Source organism: Liolophura sinensis, unplaced genomic scaffold (assembly GCF_032854445.1).
Source record: "Liolophura sinensis isolate JHLJ2023 unplaced genomic scaffold, CUHK_Ljap_v2 scaffold_44, whole genome shotgun sequence".
In the NCBI taxonomy this organism is placed as follows: domain Eukaryota; kingdom Metazoa; phylum Mollusca; class Polyplacophora; order Chitonida; family Chitonidae; genus Liolophura; species Liolophura sinensis.
In genome coordinates, this window is record NW_027017983.1 from 9,850 (window position 1) to 26,377 (window position 16,528).

The window sequence follows — 16,528 nt, forward strand, 5'->3', positions numbered from 1 at the left end:
TGTGTTGCTAGGCGTGTGGCGCAGCCGCGATACGCCGCAAAAAGATATCACGCCGCAAGAACAGAAACTCCATTTAAATACACGTCGCGACCCTTTCTATATGGAGCAGCATGTCTACTCCACCCAGTGACGGAAAGGAGCCCTCCCGAAGCTGGACTTAACACTCCGTGACGTCGGCATGGTCATTGTAGATGTAGGCCTGGTCATGTTTTTGAGGGAGCTGCTAATTAAACAGGGGCTCTTTCCTCCCAATATAATCCAGTAGTAATGGCCTCCATCGCAATGATGATGGGCGGCGCCCTCGTAAATGCTCTGGCCTTCAGCGGGAGCAACTATATGTTTTCGATGCTGAGGAGTTCCGGCGTCGACGAAGAGCGGAGGCGCCATGACCGCGCTGTAGAGCAGCTCCATGCCGCCCAGGAAAAATGGGCCCGAAAACGCACTGAGCGCTTGCACTGGATCAACGATGAACACCGCCAGGGCCACGCTGTCCAAACGTTCCGGGATGTCGACGCTGCAATCCGCGAGTATTCTAGGGTCACGGGCAAAACTCATACACGCGATGCACGCAACGCGCTGCTGGGGGAAGAGCCAGAGCTCTCCGATTTCTATGTGCCTAGTGAGGACCAAAAACACCGCGAGATAACCTTTGTCATCCTGGGAATGTGTGTGGTGGGGGATGTGAGTTACGGAATCGCAAAACTCACCAAGTAATCCGAACTGACTGTGCCGGACTCGCCATCGAGTTCCTCGCCGTATGGCTGGCACGATCTTAGTGGTAAGGTAGTTCTGCGTGCGCAAATTTGCCGCGACGAGCAGATATCTTTTTTCGAAGAAAAGGGAAGAGCCACCCCCTTTTCGAATTTGTGGCGCCCCACCCCTTCGCTCCTGCTCGTGGCCCCCGTGTTTAAAAATAGTTGAATCCGCCTGGGACGTATGTAAGCCGTGTTTTCTGTGCAGAGAGGAGGTATTTTTGCTGCATCCACTGGGAGCCAGGAGAGTGTGCGACGCTCTCGTATCGAGTCCATTATATTTATATGAGCTGGTGATGCCAGTTTCGTTTGGGAGGACAGGTTTTTATGCCGGCACCGTTTGTGTACCACAGTTGTACTGATGTCTGGTTTATGTGAATTTCTGCGGAAGTCACGTTTCGGATCTTTATTATGATTATACAGTGTTGACTGTGTAGTTTGTTTAACACGCTGACCTCACCTGACCGACAAGGTCGTCGAGGACTCTAAACTGAAGTTTTCAGTTTTGCAAAGGACGTTCGTTCTGCCACAAGGTGACAGTACTCTACGTCTCTGAACGGCTCGTTTGTGAGTTTCTGCGGGAGCTGTGATTGTTCTAAAGTGGAATATACCTGCATGCCTGTATTGTGTGTTTATCCCATGGTCTTTACGTTGGATCTCCTGGAATACGTTCCTTGGGATGCAAAGGTGAACTGGAAACTTTTAAAGACCGGTAATACTAATGTGTATGTTTTTTTATGTTGTTGTTGTTGAACTGTCTGTAAACTGTACGTCTCATTTTATATATAAAGCCATTGTTCACATTGTAATATTGAGTCACTGAGTCTGTTTTCTGTTGCTGTTTTCAATACCGTAACAGAAATTGGGGGCTTGTCCGGGAACTGATTGTTTCCTTTTGTTTTGCACCGGATATTTGAAGTTAAACACATGTGAGAAGCGATTGCTTAATTTTAACGGTGAATGATTCAGTGGCTAAATATTTACAATGGGAGATTTTGATCCTAAACAGTTTGTTAATGCGCCCGATCAGGATGTTTTTGAGAGTTTAAAGAACGAAGACTTGGTTAAGTTAGGGACATTTTTAGGTTTGTCCGTAAAGTCTTCATGGAGGAAAAGAGATATGCAGTATACTTTGTTGGAGTGAAAGTGGAGATAGGGAGGTTTGATAGTTCTGCATTATCTGATTATGAGTTCGAGGGTCAGTCTGATGCCGAGCTTAAGTTTAAGCAGTTTGAGTTAAAGTTGAGATTGGAGAAAGAGGAAAGAGAGAAAGAGAAAGAGAGGGAACATGAGATAGAAAAGTTGAAAATGCAGAAAGAGGAAAGAGAGAACGAAAGAGAGAGGGACGTGCAGAGAGAGGAAAGAAAGAGGCAAGAAAGAGAGAGGGAAAGAGAATTGGAGTTCCAAATGAAAAAGTTAGAGGTTGAGAGAGGTGAGAAACCGGGTCCTTCCGGTAGACAGGGTTCAGGATTTAATGTGACCAAATACATTCGGTTAGTTCCATCCTTTCAGGAAAAAGAGGTGGATAAGTATTTTCTGCATTTTGAGAAAATTGCAAATAGCTTGAAGTGGCCTAAAGAGGTCTGGACTATGTTATTACAGAGTGTGCTAATTGGAAAGGCTAGGGAAATTTACACTCAGTTAAGTGTAGAGAATGCTTTTAATTATGACTGTGTGAAAGAGGTAATTTTGAAGGGTTATGAATTGGTGCCTAAAGCTTACCGCCAGAAATTTCGTAACTATGAAAAAGGTAGAGATCAGACATACGTTGAGTTTGGTCGAGCTAAGGAGCAGTTGTTTGATCGCTGGTGTACAGCCAAGAAAATAGGCAGGGATTTTGAAAGTTTGCGTCAGCTTGTGCTGGTAGAAGAGTTCAAGCGTTGTATTCATAATGATGTAAAGGTGTTCATTGATGAGCAGAAGGCGAGTACACTTGAAGAGGCAGCCAGTTTAGCTGATGATTATTCCTTGACACATAAGGTTACATACACGGGTAAGCCATTTAATTCATTTACGCGTAGAAATACCCAGTCACATGCAACAGGTAGAGGTAGCTCTACACAGAAGAGTTCTACACCAGGCTCCAATGGTTCTACAGCTCATGGTTCACGTAGTTCAGATTGGAATGGTTATCCTCGAAATAGGGTCACTTGTAATTTTTGCAAGCGGGTAGGTCACGTGATGAGTGAATGTTACAAGTTGAAAAGGATACGGGAAGCTCAGAATGAGTCTAAGCCCACAGGTCTTTGTGTTGCAATGCACAAAACATTGCCGGAAGTTACATCAGCAGTTAAAAGCAGATCAGAGTTAGCTGATATGGGATTGGATAAGATTCCTAAATGCTCTATGGATAGCTTCGCTCCGTTTATCAATTCTGGTTCAGTGTCGCTTAGAAGCGACATGTCTTGTGCTACCCCTATAAAGATATTAAGGGATGCTGGGGCATCTCAGTCTCTGTTGTTGATGAATACTCTGCCCTTCTCTGAAGAGTCATACTCTGGGGTTCGTGCCCTTATTAGAGGTGTAGAGTCTAGTGACTTTGTCAGTGTTCCCCTTCATGATATTTTTCTGTCATCAGATTTGATATCTGGACCTGTCAGGGTAGGCATTAAGTCTTCATTACCTTTTGAGGGTATTCATTTGTTGTTGGGAAATGACTTAGCGCATGATAAAGTTACTGTTGATCCCTTAATGGTTGATAAGCCTTCTCTGAATTCAGTCACAGAGCCAGTTGAAAGCGAGATAGCGGGTTTATATCCGTCCTGTGTTGTTACAAGAGCTATGTCTAGAAAAGTCAGTACGGACCAGGGTAGTACTGTTGATTTGAGCGAGACTTTTCTCAACAACATGTTGGATGGAGATTCTTCCAAATTAGACAGCCAGCAGGAAGTAGATACTAATTTTGTTAGTGGTGATCAGCCATTTTGTTGGACTGAGTTGATTGCTGAACAACACAGTGATCCAAGTATTTCTTGCTTGTTTAATGATGCAGCTAAAGATGGTGAATCTTTACCTGACCCATGCTACTACTATGTCAAGTCTAGCATATTGATGCGGCAGTGGAGGCCTCCCGATGTTTCGTTGGAGGATGAATGGGCAATTAAGCATCAGGTAGTTGTGCCCAAGTCTTATCGTAAAGAAATTCTGACCATGGCGCATGAAACGCCGTTAGCAGGTCATTTAGGTGTTAATAAGACCTATCATAAGATTCTCAGTCATTTTTATTGGCCAGGAATAAGGAAAGATGTTACTGAATTTTGCAGGTCTTGTCATGCATGTCAGTTAGTGGGGAAACCTAACCAGACAATCCCCAAGGCAGCCTTGGGCCTATTCCTGCAATTGGTGAGCCATTCAGTGGAATCTTAATGGATTGTGTTGGTCCGCTACCTAAGACAAAGTCTGGAAATCTGTATATGTTAACTATAATGTGTACTTCAACTCGTTTCCCTGAGGCAAGTCCATTAAGGAATATTACTGCCAAGACTGTAATTAAGGCCTTAGTTAAGTTCTTCACCATGTTTGGTCTGCTTAAGTCAGTACAGTCAGACCAGGGTTCAAATTTCATGTCTGGTGTGTTCCAACAAGTTATGCATGAGCTAGGTATTAGCCAGTATAAATCCTCAGCTTATCACCCACAAAGTCAAGGAGCACTAGAGAGATTCCATCAGACACTGAAAAGTATGATAAGAACTTACTGCTTTGAGACAGGGAAAGATTGAGACGAGGGTGTACCTTTGTTAATGTTTGCTGTAAGAGAGTCTGTACAAGAGTCACTTGGATTTAGTCCATTTGAGCTTGTGTTTGGCCATACTGTGCGTGGTCCACTACAGTTGTTCAAGGAAAAGTTTGTGTCTGGTGATAGTGACAATGTTAACCTATTACAGTATGTGTCAAGTTTTCGTACTAAGCTCAACAGAGTATGTGAGTTAGCCAGAGAGAATCTTACAGCTTCTCAGAAGAGTATGAAAACTAAGTATGACAAAGAGACAGTAAGACGCAGATTTGAAGTTGGTCTGAAGGTATTGGCCTTACTTCCAGTTAGTGGTAAGCCACTTGAGGCTCGTTATTTTGGACCTTATGTAGTAGACAAGAGGCTAAGTGATCTTAATTATATTATTTTTACTCCTGATCGGCGCAAATCTAGACAACTTTGTCACATTAACATGTTAAAGCCATATGTAGACAGATAGCACTGATCTCAATGTTGTACATCCTGGTGGAGTTGCTATCTCTTGTTTTCCAGTGCCAAGTTGTAAGAGAGAGTTAAAGCGTTTTTTGGGCATGGCAGGTTATTATCGTAAGTTCTGTAGGAACTTTTCATTTGTTAGTGAGCCACTAACTCAGCTGTTAAAGAAAGGTGCTAAATTCTTGTGGTCCATTGAGTGTCAGAGGTCTTTTGATAGATTAAAGGCCATGCTAAGCAGCGGCTCCATACTTGTAGCACCTGATTTTAATTTACCATTTAAGCTAGCTGTTGATGCTAGTGATATATCTGCTGGGGCAGTTTTGTTACAAGAAAATGAAACAGATCACGTTGATCACCCTGTATGTTTTTTCTCTCGCAAATTTGACAAGTGCCAGAGAAATTATTCGACAATAGAAAAGGAGTGTCTGTCCTTGATTCTGGCATTACAGCATTTTGAAGTATACGTGACTTCGTCAAGTTACCCCATTGTTGTGTATACAGATCACAATCCCTTAACCTTCTTGCACAAACTAAAAGGTAAAAACCGAAGATTGTTACGGTGGAGTTTGCTTTTGCAAGAATTTAATCTAGAGATTAGACACATAAAAGGGAAAGATAATGTGATTGCTGATTGTTTGTCACGTGTCTAGTTGGTTTTCTGCAGCTTTGTTTTTAAAGACTGTGGTAAACGTTATTATTATTCATAATTATGAATATGTTAAAGAAAGTTTTATGCAAAACTTTCTTTCCCTGAAGGGTGGGGGTGTTATGTATGACTATTTAACGTCTTCATGTACTGTTAGTCTGCGGACCTTTGTGAAAGCATAACAGGCCCTGTTATATATGTACAGCGCGGACCTGATGGAAAGCACCTTCTTCAATGCTCTGTTTATTTAACTGGCTGTTCATTGGCTGTTAATTCTGTGTTTAAAAAGAGTTGAATCCACCTGGGACGTATATAAGCCGTGTTTTCTGTGCAGAGAGGAGGTATTTTTGCTGCATCCAACTGGGAGCCAGGAGAGTGTGCGACGCTCTCGTATCGAGTCCATTATATTTATATGAGCTGGTGATGCCAGTTTCGTTTGGGAGGACAGATTTTTATGCCGGCACCGTTTGTGTACCACAGTTGTACTGATGTCTGGTTTATGTGAATTTCTGCGGAAGTCACGTTTCGGATCTTTATTATGATTATACAGTGTTGACTGTGTAGTTTGTTTAACACGCTGACCTCACCTGACCGACAAGGTCGTCGAGGACTCTAAACTGAAGTTTTCAGTTTTGCAAAGGACGTTCGTTCTGCCACAAGGTGACAGTACTCTACGTCTCTGAACGGCTCGTTTGTGAGTTTCTGCGGGAGCTGTGATTGTTCTAAAGTGGATTATACCTCCATGCCTGTATTAACCCTGTGTTGTGCTCTGCGGGTGTGACGTCATTCAAAGGCTTGACTGTTCCAGTTCTGTGTAACCTGTGTACTGTGTTCGCGTGCGCTAACCTAGCGAAGTACCTGACTGGGACAATTTGTGACTTGTGTGAATTGTGTGTTTATCCCATGGTCTTTACGTTGGATCTCCTGGAATACGTTCCTTGGGATGCAAAGGTGAACTGGAAACTTTTAAAGCCCGGTTATACTGATGTGTATGTTTTTTTTATGTTGTTGTTGTTGAACTGTCTGTAAACTGTACGTCTCATTTTATATATAAAGCCATTGTTTACATTGTAATATTGAGTCACTGAGTCTGTTTTCTGTTGCTGTTTTCATTACCGTAACAACGCCCATACCGTGGCGGAAGATCTTCTTCTTGAAGAGGGCCTCTTGGTACTGCTTATGGCGGATGCGCTTTTCCACAACTCCTTTTTTCACGCCCTTGGCCTTCTTTATGTTGGCTCCGCCGGTCTTCAGAATGGAGTACATCTTGGGTCGCAGACCTATGTATTCGGCGATTGGGCGCCCCGCGCACTCGTCCTTTATTTTCCCCAAGACCTTCACATTTGCTTCGCTGTGCAGTGGGTGGTCTTGGGGGTAATCTGAGGTGACGTCTCCGTACTGGGACTTCATGTGGTGGTAGTAGAAGTCGTACATCAGGTGCTTTGATAGATCTAGAATGCTCATGCCCACGTAGATAGGTTGGGTTAGGACTAGCCGGGTCTTGTGCGTCTGAACCGCTGCGAGGTCATCATCAAATATGTTTGCCCGTGCGAAGCACGGGCTGGCTATCAAGCGTCGGAGCTTGTCGTCTTTTCCAGAGCGTACCAGCTTGATGTCCACACGCTTCCAAAGGTTCTCCATAGTTTTTCCGAATACCGAGTTGATCATCAGCTTGTATAGGTCCTTCTCGAATTTACTCGCCGTTTTTCGGAGCTTGGTATTCATCCTGATATAGGGTTCCATCCAAGGGCTCTGGTCGATTCGAAGGGCCCGGTGAACCTTTGTCAGGCGCATTCCAAGAGATATATACTGTTGTAGGTTCCGGTAGTGCAGGACGTACCGTTCCTTGTTGCTGATTTTGGGGACCATCTTTTCGACCTATGTAGGCGCTTTTTTTGCCTAGGAGGCCGTGCTGATTGTCCGACATCCACTCCTTCTTGACCATCAGACGCTCCGGGGCGAATGGGTAGCCGTTATGGGCGTTATGTAGGTCGGCAGGATACTCTAGGTCGACCTCGAGGATATAACCAGAAGGACTGTCGTGGGGGTGGGTAGCAACCGTTTCACCGAGACGCTGCGCGTCGCCTACCCCCTACCCATTGGAAGAAACTGACTCATAGCCCAGCCATATAGATTATTGGCGTCTAGGTATTGGATGTATCTGTTTGGACTTTCTGGGTTGTATCCCTCCACCTGCGGATTATTGGCTTTGGCGTGTCGCTTACTTACCATGGAGATTCCTCCTCGCAGTCCCTTCTCAATGAAGAGATGTAGGTCGTAGTCGGTCAACAGCTCCAGCTCTACCCCGGTCTTCTTGTGCAGCGCATCCCACGAGAGACCTGGGCTCGTATAGTAGTGAGCAGGGTCCAATCCATACTGCCGTAAACAAGTCTTCCTTAAGGCCTTACATCAGCCAACAGGAGCACGTCTGTGCGGTAGTAAAGGTCTGTATAGTCTCCCAGATTGGCGCAGTCAAATACCTTCCATACCTGTTGAGCGTGGATGTAGTCCTCATCGCTAATGCCATCGACTTGGAGCTTACTGTAGAAGGCCTCTTTGGGTGGGAGGCTGGACTCGTCGAAGCGCTCCCAGGAGTCCATATACTCATAGGGGTAGACACCCTTGCGCATGAGTAACTTCCGTTTTTCTTCGGCAGGCTCATACCGGGCTGTGATGTGGAAAGCCTCAGGTTTGTTGGCCTCTACCAGATTGTCAAGGGAAGTCGGTAAGAATTGAACGCTATCGATAAAGCGGAGCTGCCCCAGCTAGGAGATGTATTTTTCCGTGTTGTTGGGGATGCAGGAGATGCGGCCCTCCACCTTACTTATGGCTTGCATCAGGAGGTGACCGTCGTAGCCCCGTAGGTTGTGGAAGACTACTGGTATGGCTGTCTTGGGGCCCAGCCGCAACAGGTTGCATATGGTATGGGCCGCGCCTCTGTACTTGCCGGTGATATGGCAGTGATCGCGCACAGAATCGGCGCCTAGAGGCTTCTCACACACGTGACAGGTTGTGGGATTGTTGTGGGCCTGCCAGTCCTGGGGAGTCATCCTCATGGCTATAGGGCTGGCTAGAACATTTTTGATTTTCCGTTCCTCCTGCTGGAGAGCTCTGAGGAAGTGTTCCGTCGCGTCAGAGCCTCTGTATTCCACGGGGCGCTTTGTGTGGCCGTCGCAGCGCACCACACCATAGCAGTAACTACAGGGCTCGTGGTGCTGAGTCTTTTGAGTGCTGCTCTCTGTAGGGCTTTGCGGCGGGCCTGGAATCTTTTTGGGATGAGCCTCGAAGTCGGCATATATGATGAACGGCGCCGGTAGCTGTTTTGTGGTGGTTCTGGAAGGTGAACTTGTTTTCCCCCTCCTGGGGCATTTCCACCCTCACCGCCGTCTGGCCAATCCCTCGGCATTCCGGCTTATGCGCCTCGAGCAGGTCCTCCCTTGTGTAACCGTGTAGGCATCTCTCGCAGAAGTGTTTGTGATTTCGTGTCTTACTTTTTTGGGACAGGAATCGATCGAGGTCTTTAATCCACGTATAATGGAATTTGCCTGCCTTCCCAATCAGCAGCAAATTGATTCGGGGCTTGTGGCCGGTCTACTTGCTGAGGCGATGCACGATCACGCCCGATCACACGTTGATGACGAGGTCGTTCTTCCCCTCCACTTTAGGGATCTGAGAGATGGGTGTGGGGGCGTCGATCCCCTCAAAGTCAAGACCATCATTGGTGGGATACTTTGTTGGTCTTTGAGGGTCCCGGGCGGCTGGAAATAAGGCAGACCGGAGTGCCCATCGGAGGCAGTCGTCGTCTTTGTTCTTCACGTTGATGACTGCTTTCTTGTTACTCACGGCTGCAGGTAGGGGGATGTAGGACCCGCCTCTCAGCGGCTGATACCTTGCAATGTCAAGCCAGAGTGTTTGCACGCTATTTACAGCCCACCCTGACCCTCGCCTCAATTTTTCTAGCACCTCCTGGATGGTGGGGAAGGCCTTATCTAGAGCCCCGCCAATGTCACCGACCTCTAAGAGGGCCTCCTGTTTGCTGCGGAGTACTGGGCTGGTATACCCTTCACTGCCATCGGCGTGGGCCTTTCGCAGCTGAACCCTGAGGCCTAGTTGGATCTTATCCCCGTTGAGTGCCGGGATCTCTTTTTTTAGCTTCTGGCGAATAATGGCTCGAATTTCTTCTAAGAAGGGTACACCTTCGGGCACGTTCATCTGCCAGACCTGGAGGAAATTCCTCATGGCCCTGCCGGTGTCAATGAATTCTAGTTTCTTCTCACCCTGTATTCCGCCTAGCAATTCATCCAACTCCTCGTTACTGAGGGAGTTCTTGTCGTCTTGCTTCAACTCCTCGTTTCTGAGGGAGTTCTTACTGTCTTGCAGCTGCTTCCACTCAGCCACAGCCGTTTTATGCCTGTTGAGGATCCCCTGCAATTCTTCCAAGGCATTGCGGGACCGTGGGTACTTAGGCCGCTCACCAATGAGCGCCTCAAACTCTGCCCGTAGTGCTCTGGCTTTTTGATGGTGCTTCATTGGTATGCGCCGGTGTGCAATATCGTCGTATGCCTAGTGGCGATGTCTCTCTAATATGAAATTTTGATAGCCGCAAGCGGTTTGTACTCACCGTTGTACAATATCGTCGTATGCCTAGTGGCTGTGTCTCTCTAATATGGAATTTTCGATAGCCGCCAGCCGTTTGTACTCGTCCAAGAAAGCCTTGTGCCTCCGCTGGGTGCTGGGGGAGGGCCCCAGGGGAGGGTGGTCCAGGGGAGGGCGCTTATATGTTTTCACGAAATGAGGCTGGGAGCCTCTATTTGTTCTGGGGAGGGCCCCAGGGAGGGTGTGCCAGAACCCCTATTCTGCGACCCGAGAAGGGGTAGAGAGCCTCTATTTGCCGAGGGGAGGGCTACACTACACCATGCTCACTTTGCATTCGTTCAACAACCTCAGTCGGCAAAGATGATGATGTTAGGCCAACTTTAGCTTCACACCCAAACATAGCGACATATGATGATTGCTGGATTTCAGAATGCAAACTGGAATTTTTCTGGAACTGCACAACTTTGATGCCTATAGACCAATCATTAGTGTTATTATCTCCCATCCAAGCAACAAGCATATCCTTAATGTCACCATTTGCTCTTTCAACAGAGCCTTCACTTGGAGGGTCTCGAGGTTTACCATGTACCATGATTAGTCTTTGCCAAACTAGTTTTAGTTCAGAGATTACTCCGATAGTAAATTCCCTTCCATTGTCCCTCTGAAGGATGGATGGAGCACCAATAAGAAGATATCCAGTAGCTGATGGGCAACCTCAGCAGCAGGTTTTGAAGTTAATGCTCTCAGTATAACAAACTTGGTCAAGTGGTCCTGATAGACCATGATCCGGTTGAATGAATTTTGGGCCATAGAGTACATATCAATAAGGTCAATCTGTGGACGCGAGCCGAATTCCTTCGTGAAAATGGGACGTACTACTACACCCTTGATCCTTCGGCGCTTTCGCTTCTTCTGGCATTCCTTGCAGTAAGACTTGAAAATTTCAAGGGCCTCGCGAGTAATGTTGGCATACTTTTTGTTGACTTCTCTGACCAACCGATCACGCCCCCATGGCCTGTGGCTATGTGAGCTCGCTTAACCACGTCGTATGTATCTTCTATACTAGCATAGTATGTCGGATCCTCATCTTGGGTGGCTGGCGTTTTGATCAGTTTCTCGACATCACCACACTGCAGTATCTCAAACCTGAAATAATACAAGAGATTTGTATAACAAACATAAATAGATCATGCATGCATGGTCTTGACTAATAATTCTTGATGTAAACTGCCAAAATATCCATAGTATATCAAAACTACCGCTACGCTGTCTTAAATCTCAAATCTGTTATAAGGCTGTTAACAGCTCTGTAATTTGGCACCATATGCCTGTTGTTTTTAAATTGAATAAATATAAACATAAACTTACTTTGATAAAAGGTAGTATCCATGTCTGTTCTTTGTTCCAACAGCTCTCGCTGCTTCTTTTAAATCCTCTATCATTGTAAAATACGCCTCCTTCGGAATCAAAACTTACTTGCAAACTTCATATTTCTTATAAAGCGCCTCTATAAACTGGTTTTCATAAGATTCTGCCATGGTGATATCTTGCAATGGTTATAACAGAATGATTTACGCCAAAACTCTGTTATATGGAAAAATTTTCTAAACCATAGGTTTGGAGGATAAAGAAGTCAATTTGTGTATAAAGCCCCTGGAGGGAAGACACAGTTTCGGAGCTTAATTGTCATGTGCTAGGGGATTAAGAAGAAGTCACATGGGAAAAACCACTCTCACTCTTAAGAACTTTTAATTTGGCTTGTTTAAAAAGGCCATATTACATCTGTAACCACTGTGCTACTTGTTGTATGATAATAAAATCATACTGGTATCGAGATCAAAATAATCAGATAATAACAACTTTGTCGTTTTATGCGTTACACACATTGCCTGGTTTGCAGAATTTGCATTCAGGCATTTTGTGTTGAAGAAAGGCATGATTTTTAGCCATTACTCGTATTGCCTGGTGCTCACAGGCAATTCACGAAATGACTGATTTGTTTAGTCATTACGCGTAATGACTGGTTACACTGATTGACTGTAACATCTACAAGGTGGATATCGACTTGACTGTGAGGCTGAATGCCTGGTGCTCATTTGGTATCATTATTCACTTGCACAAAAATGCTGGCACTACAGGAATTACTTTTGTAATTGAATTTCTGTGACTTCTCTTTAAAGATCCACTTGGTAGAGATGGCGCCAAAAACTGGGTCATTGGCTTCTTCAACGGCCATGTCAATGCAATGCACAAGCTGATTTATGTCAGGATAACAATCATTCCTCCTCAAATGCTTGACGGCATCTGTTCGCCATCTATTTTGCAAGTGTGGAGGTAACTTGTAAACCATTTTACTCATCCTTATTTGATTATCTACGTCGCTCAATCGCCCCATTGCTGTCAATGTCACAACGCAACTACGTACGTTATTTGCATATTTTCGTTGAGCTGTGTTGTCACCATATTTCAGACAGGGACCTTCAGTAACCTTTGAAATCCATGCTTTAGATAATACAAACTGGTTACCAAAACAACTTAACAGAAGTTTTCTGGCCCCAGCATAACCTTGTTCTGGTTCCATTACAGAACAACACTCGATTACTTCTAGGGCTTAATCGGTGCAATACTGGAAAAGGCGATTAAGCTTTACACTGTCATTCACTCCAGTGACCTCCAAACTGTTCTCAAAGGCTGGAATGAATAACCAAAACTTCAATGGATCTCTATCAAATTTCATAAGCTCCATACTGGGAAGCCGGATGACATTTAACATTTGTTTCTGCATGGCAAAAACTTGATCATGTACATGTCCTTGACTTATTCCGTCACTGGTGGCACTGATTTGCTGCCTTGTCATTACTGCCTCTCGGTGTGGTTTGCCAGCATTATTTTGAGACTCTTGAGAAGCACCTGAAGCTCTTTTACCAGACCTATAATCTGTTGAATCATTCCGAATATCACTGTCAAAGTCACCTGACTGATCTTTGACCTCTGTCTGTGACATATCTCTTTGTGGTGTCTGACCCAAAGCTTCACATGCATTTCGTCAGAGTGGCTACCCCTACTGACGGGAGATAACGGTATTGGCCTTTTACGAGCGATATCACAACTACATTCCGCCAACATCTGCTCTTCGGCTTCAACAGCTGCTATTTCTGTGTATAAAGTCATCATTTCATTTAACTGTTCAAGCTCCATTTGCTTGCGTCTTAATTCTCGGTGCTTTCTCAATGCCTCAGCACGCACCATTAATGCAGCCCTTTTGGTAGCCGCCTTTGCTCTTGAGCTTATTGTGGAATGAAACCAACAGTTGGCTAGCTGGATCATAACATTTAATGTCTATATCGCCATTCGAAGACTTCGGCCGAATATCTCTATCCTTCTACATTGCTACATAGATTTAAGCATCAGATGCCTTTCATTCACTTCTTGAAAATATTCATGAGACATCTCTGACTCATTCACATTGTCCTTAACAATTGTATTGTATTGTTGTTTCTCCATATATTTACGAAAAGTATGCTCTAACGCCGTCATTTTCTCATCTATTTCCGACACAGGTACGCCCTTTAGCATTAGTTCTCTTATTTCCTCGCTTTGTCTTGTTAATGCAGACAAAATACCTCCTCTCTCACGCCGAAGGCGTCTTACTTTCTCTGACACTATCCCGTCATCATCAAACATTGTATGAAATTCCTACTTAGTTCTTGACATCATATCTGAATTTATCTCTCACGAAATTTCTTGAACTTCTTTGCAGAAGCAGAAGCAAAGCATCATCCAGTGAATTCTTAACACGTCTTTTATTTCAGGACATAGCCGCAGCATTATAGTCCGATTATCTTCACACGGTACACAGACACACTATTTTGTACACTGACAATGACGACAACGACGGTTTAAGAAATTTCTTGGCAGTATTCAGGCTTCTACAAGGAGTTGGTTAATGAGAAACTTTTAATCGCTGTTTAGTCTCTGATACGTAATTCTTGCGTTTTTACTCGTCACAACACTCCCTGCCACCCCTGGGTTTGGCTGACTAAAACTTTAACTTAAACACAAAACCTAACCGAAAACATGGTCGACATGAACTATATCATTTCGAACTCAACACTGACTGACACATTGACGTTAACTTACATAAATAGCCAAAATACAATAAGATGCAAGATGAAGAAGTTAGAATCGACTATTCATAATATTAGATTTGTCATTAATAAATCTCAAACTAGTTAAACACTGTTATACGATGGGTTACATGTTCAGGTAGATCTGCAAAGACACAACACACATACCCAAATAACGATTCAGTAGCCTATACAACTGTTATGTATATTTTTTTAGTGTTTTTATGCCCGGAATTGTCACAACAACCAACTCACATTCGATCCTAGGGGTTGTTTTTTTTATTGTTTGTTTGACCGATGTTCAACAAATAATACAAAGTTGATCGGTTTTGAGCTGAAGCAATGTAAGGGACATACTTTCCACTTTAATGGGAGGTGTTAGTCTTCTTTTATTTATCGTGTTTTAAACAGTAAACCATTGTTAATTATACCCACACCACTGAAATCAAGAAAGCAGGGTTCCATGGTGACCATGCGGAAATCCTCATTATAAGCAAAACATTAAATTATCTCCACATGTTTTATTTCAAGTTTAACTTCCTTTTCAATATTGGTTAAATTAACTTAATTTTGGGTTGGTCTTATCACAGAACAGCGTAATCTTTGAGGCCTTCGCGCGTCAGGGTACTTAAAGTTGTTTCTGCTCAACAGTGATCAGATAAAATGATTGCTTCACACCGTTAACATACTTTTTACCAGCAATTTCACCAGAACAGTAAACTGACTGATTGTGCGGCTGTTGACGTTTGAAACACCAACTTACCTTTAAATATGGCAACCTCAAGACAAAATGGTAAGTTTTAATATTTTGTTTCTGAAATTTAGACTTGTGTTCCATGCACCACTTCCTCCACTGTGTCGCACCTGATTTAAGATTATTTGGTGGTATAGTAAATTGATTAAACAAAAGAAAACCTGTTATCAGTATTTTACTGTTTCATTCCAGATCTCTAAATTCATGACATACATTATTATTAGTAAAGAATAACCAAAAAAAAAAAACGCATCCACAGTCAATATAAAAACGCAAAAGTTCTGTAAAGTGCTTAGCATTTTTTTCGCGGATTGTCTCCAAAAATATGTTCCTAAAAGCTTCCCAAGATATGATTTGGCCCAAATTATTCCAGCACCTCACACAGGTATCATCATGGGTGAAATGAATCCTCCTTTGTGTCCTGCGGTGTAACTAATCCTTGTGATCTGCATCAGAGATTAAGACAATGGGGGATAGATTATCACTACCCAAGAAAATTACTTTCGCACGTACCGTGGGCAGTACTCAAGCAGGTGTAACTTCTTTTCGAATCACTGATGTGTACTTTTAAACACGTGGCAAAGTGACCAGGTCAACGCAAAACATGAATTCACCATTGTCGGCGCCACTCATTCATTCTTTAAGTAACATGGTAAATTTTGCATTGTTTTCGGCTTTAGTCGTCCTCTGTAACACATCAGAAACCGCAAACACTGCCGTAGCTCTCTAACAGCCAATGTGTTGTTGCACACACCTCAGAATTCGTTAGAAGCTCACTCATTGGACCACTGGAGAGACACTGCCAATGGGATCGCTTGTATCAGAGCGACATTCATCAGAAGCCAGCACCTGCTGGTATCTGATTTTCTCTCACTTTACGGGAATAGCGGGAGTTTGATCAATCTAAAGACGAGTACACTCCCACTTTGTTTTATACTCACCAAACCCTAGCACCAGAGTTTGTATATATTTAAACCATAATTTCCCTTCTCAGCTGTGAAAAGAAAATTTAGCTGGCCCGTCGGGCTTTCTTAGAGCAGCTCCCGACACCCAGGCAAAGATTTTCACTTTATTATAACTACTACCTGAATGTATATTATTAAATATTGTAACTTATTGACCGCGATATCCGCGAAAATTAGGTAATTCACAGTACTGCTTTGTAACTGCATGGTAGCAGTTTATGATCTACACCACAGGCCGTTCACTCTGTATCGGACATTCCGCAGCGCTGATTCTGTCGTAACACACGCACGGACCAATTTCTCACAACACGAAAATGAACAGCACACGAAGCCGTTTCCTCATCACGGGTGTTTTTACTACGTTTTTCAATCGTTTAAAACGAATGACGGATAACCAAACCGTTTATAACTCGTATTTTACATTCGTTTAAAACATATAAAAAACGAACGATAATTGGGGACGGTTCCTTAACAATTTTTCAGTCATATAACGACGAATGAA

General features: G+C 43.9%; 1 protein-coding gene across 1 annotated transcript; it reads right to left on the reverse strand.

Moving 5' to 3' along the window:
• Window positions 1–6,628: 6,628 nt before the first annotated feature.
• Window positions 6,629–7,453, reverse strand: LOC135481407 (uncharacterized). Its single transcript, XM_064761234.1, has one exon. The coding sequence runs from the start codon at window positions 7,451–7,453 to the stop codon at window positions 6,629–6,631; it is 825 nt and encodes a 274-aa protein (XP_064617304.1).
• Between the last annotated feature and the right edge of the window lie 9,075 nt (window positions 7,454–16,528).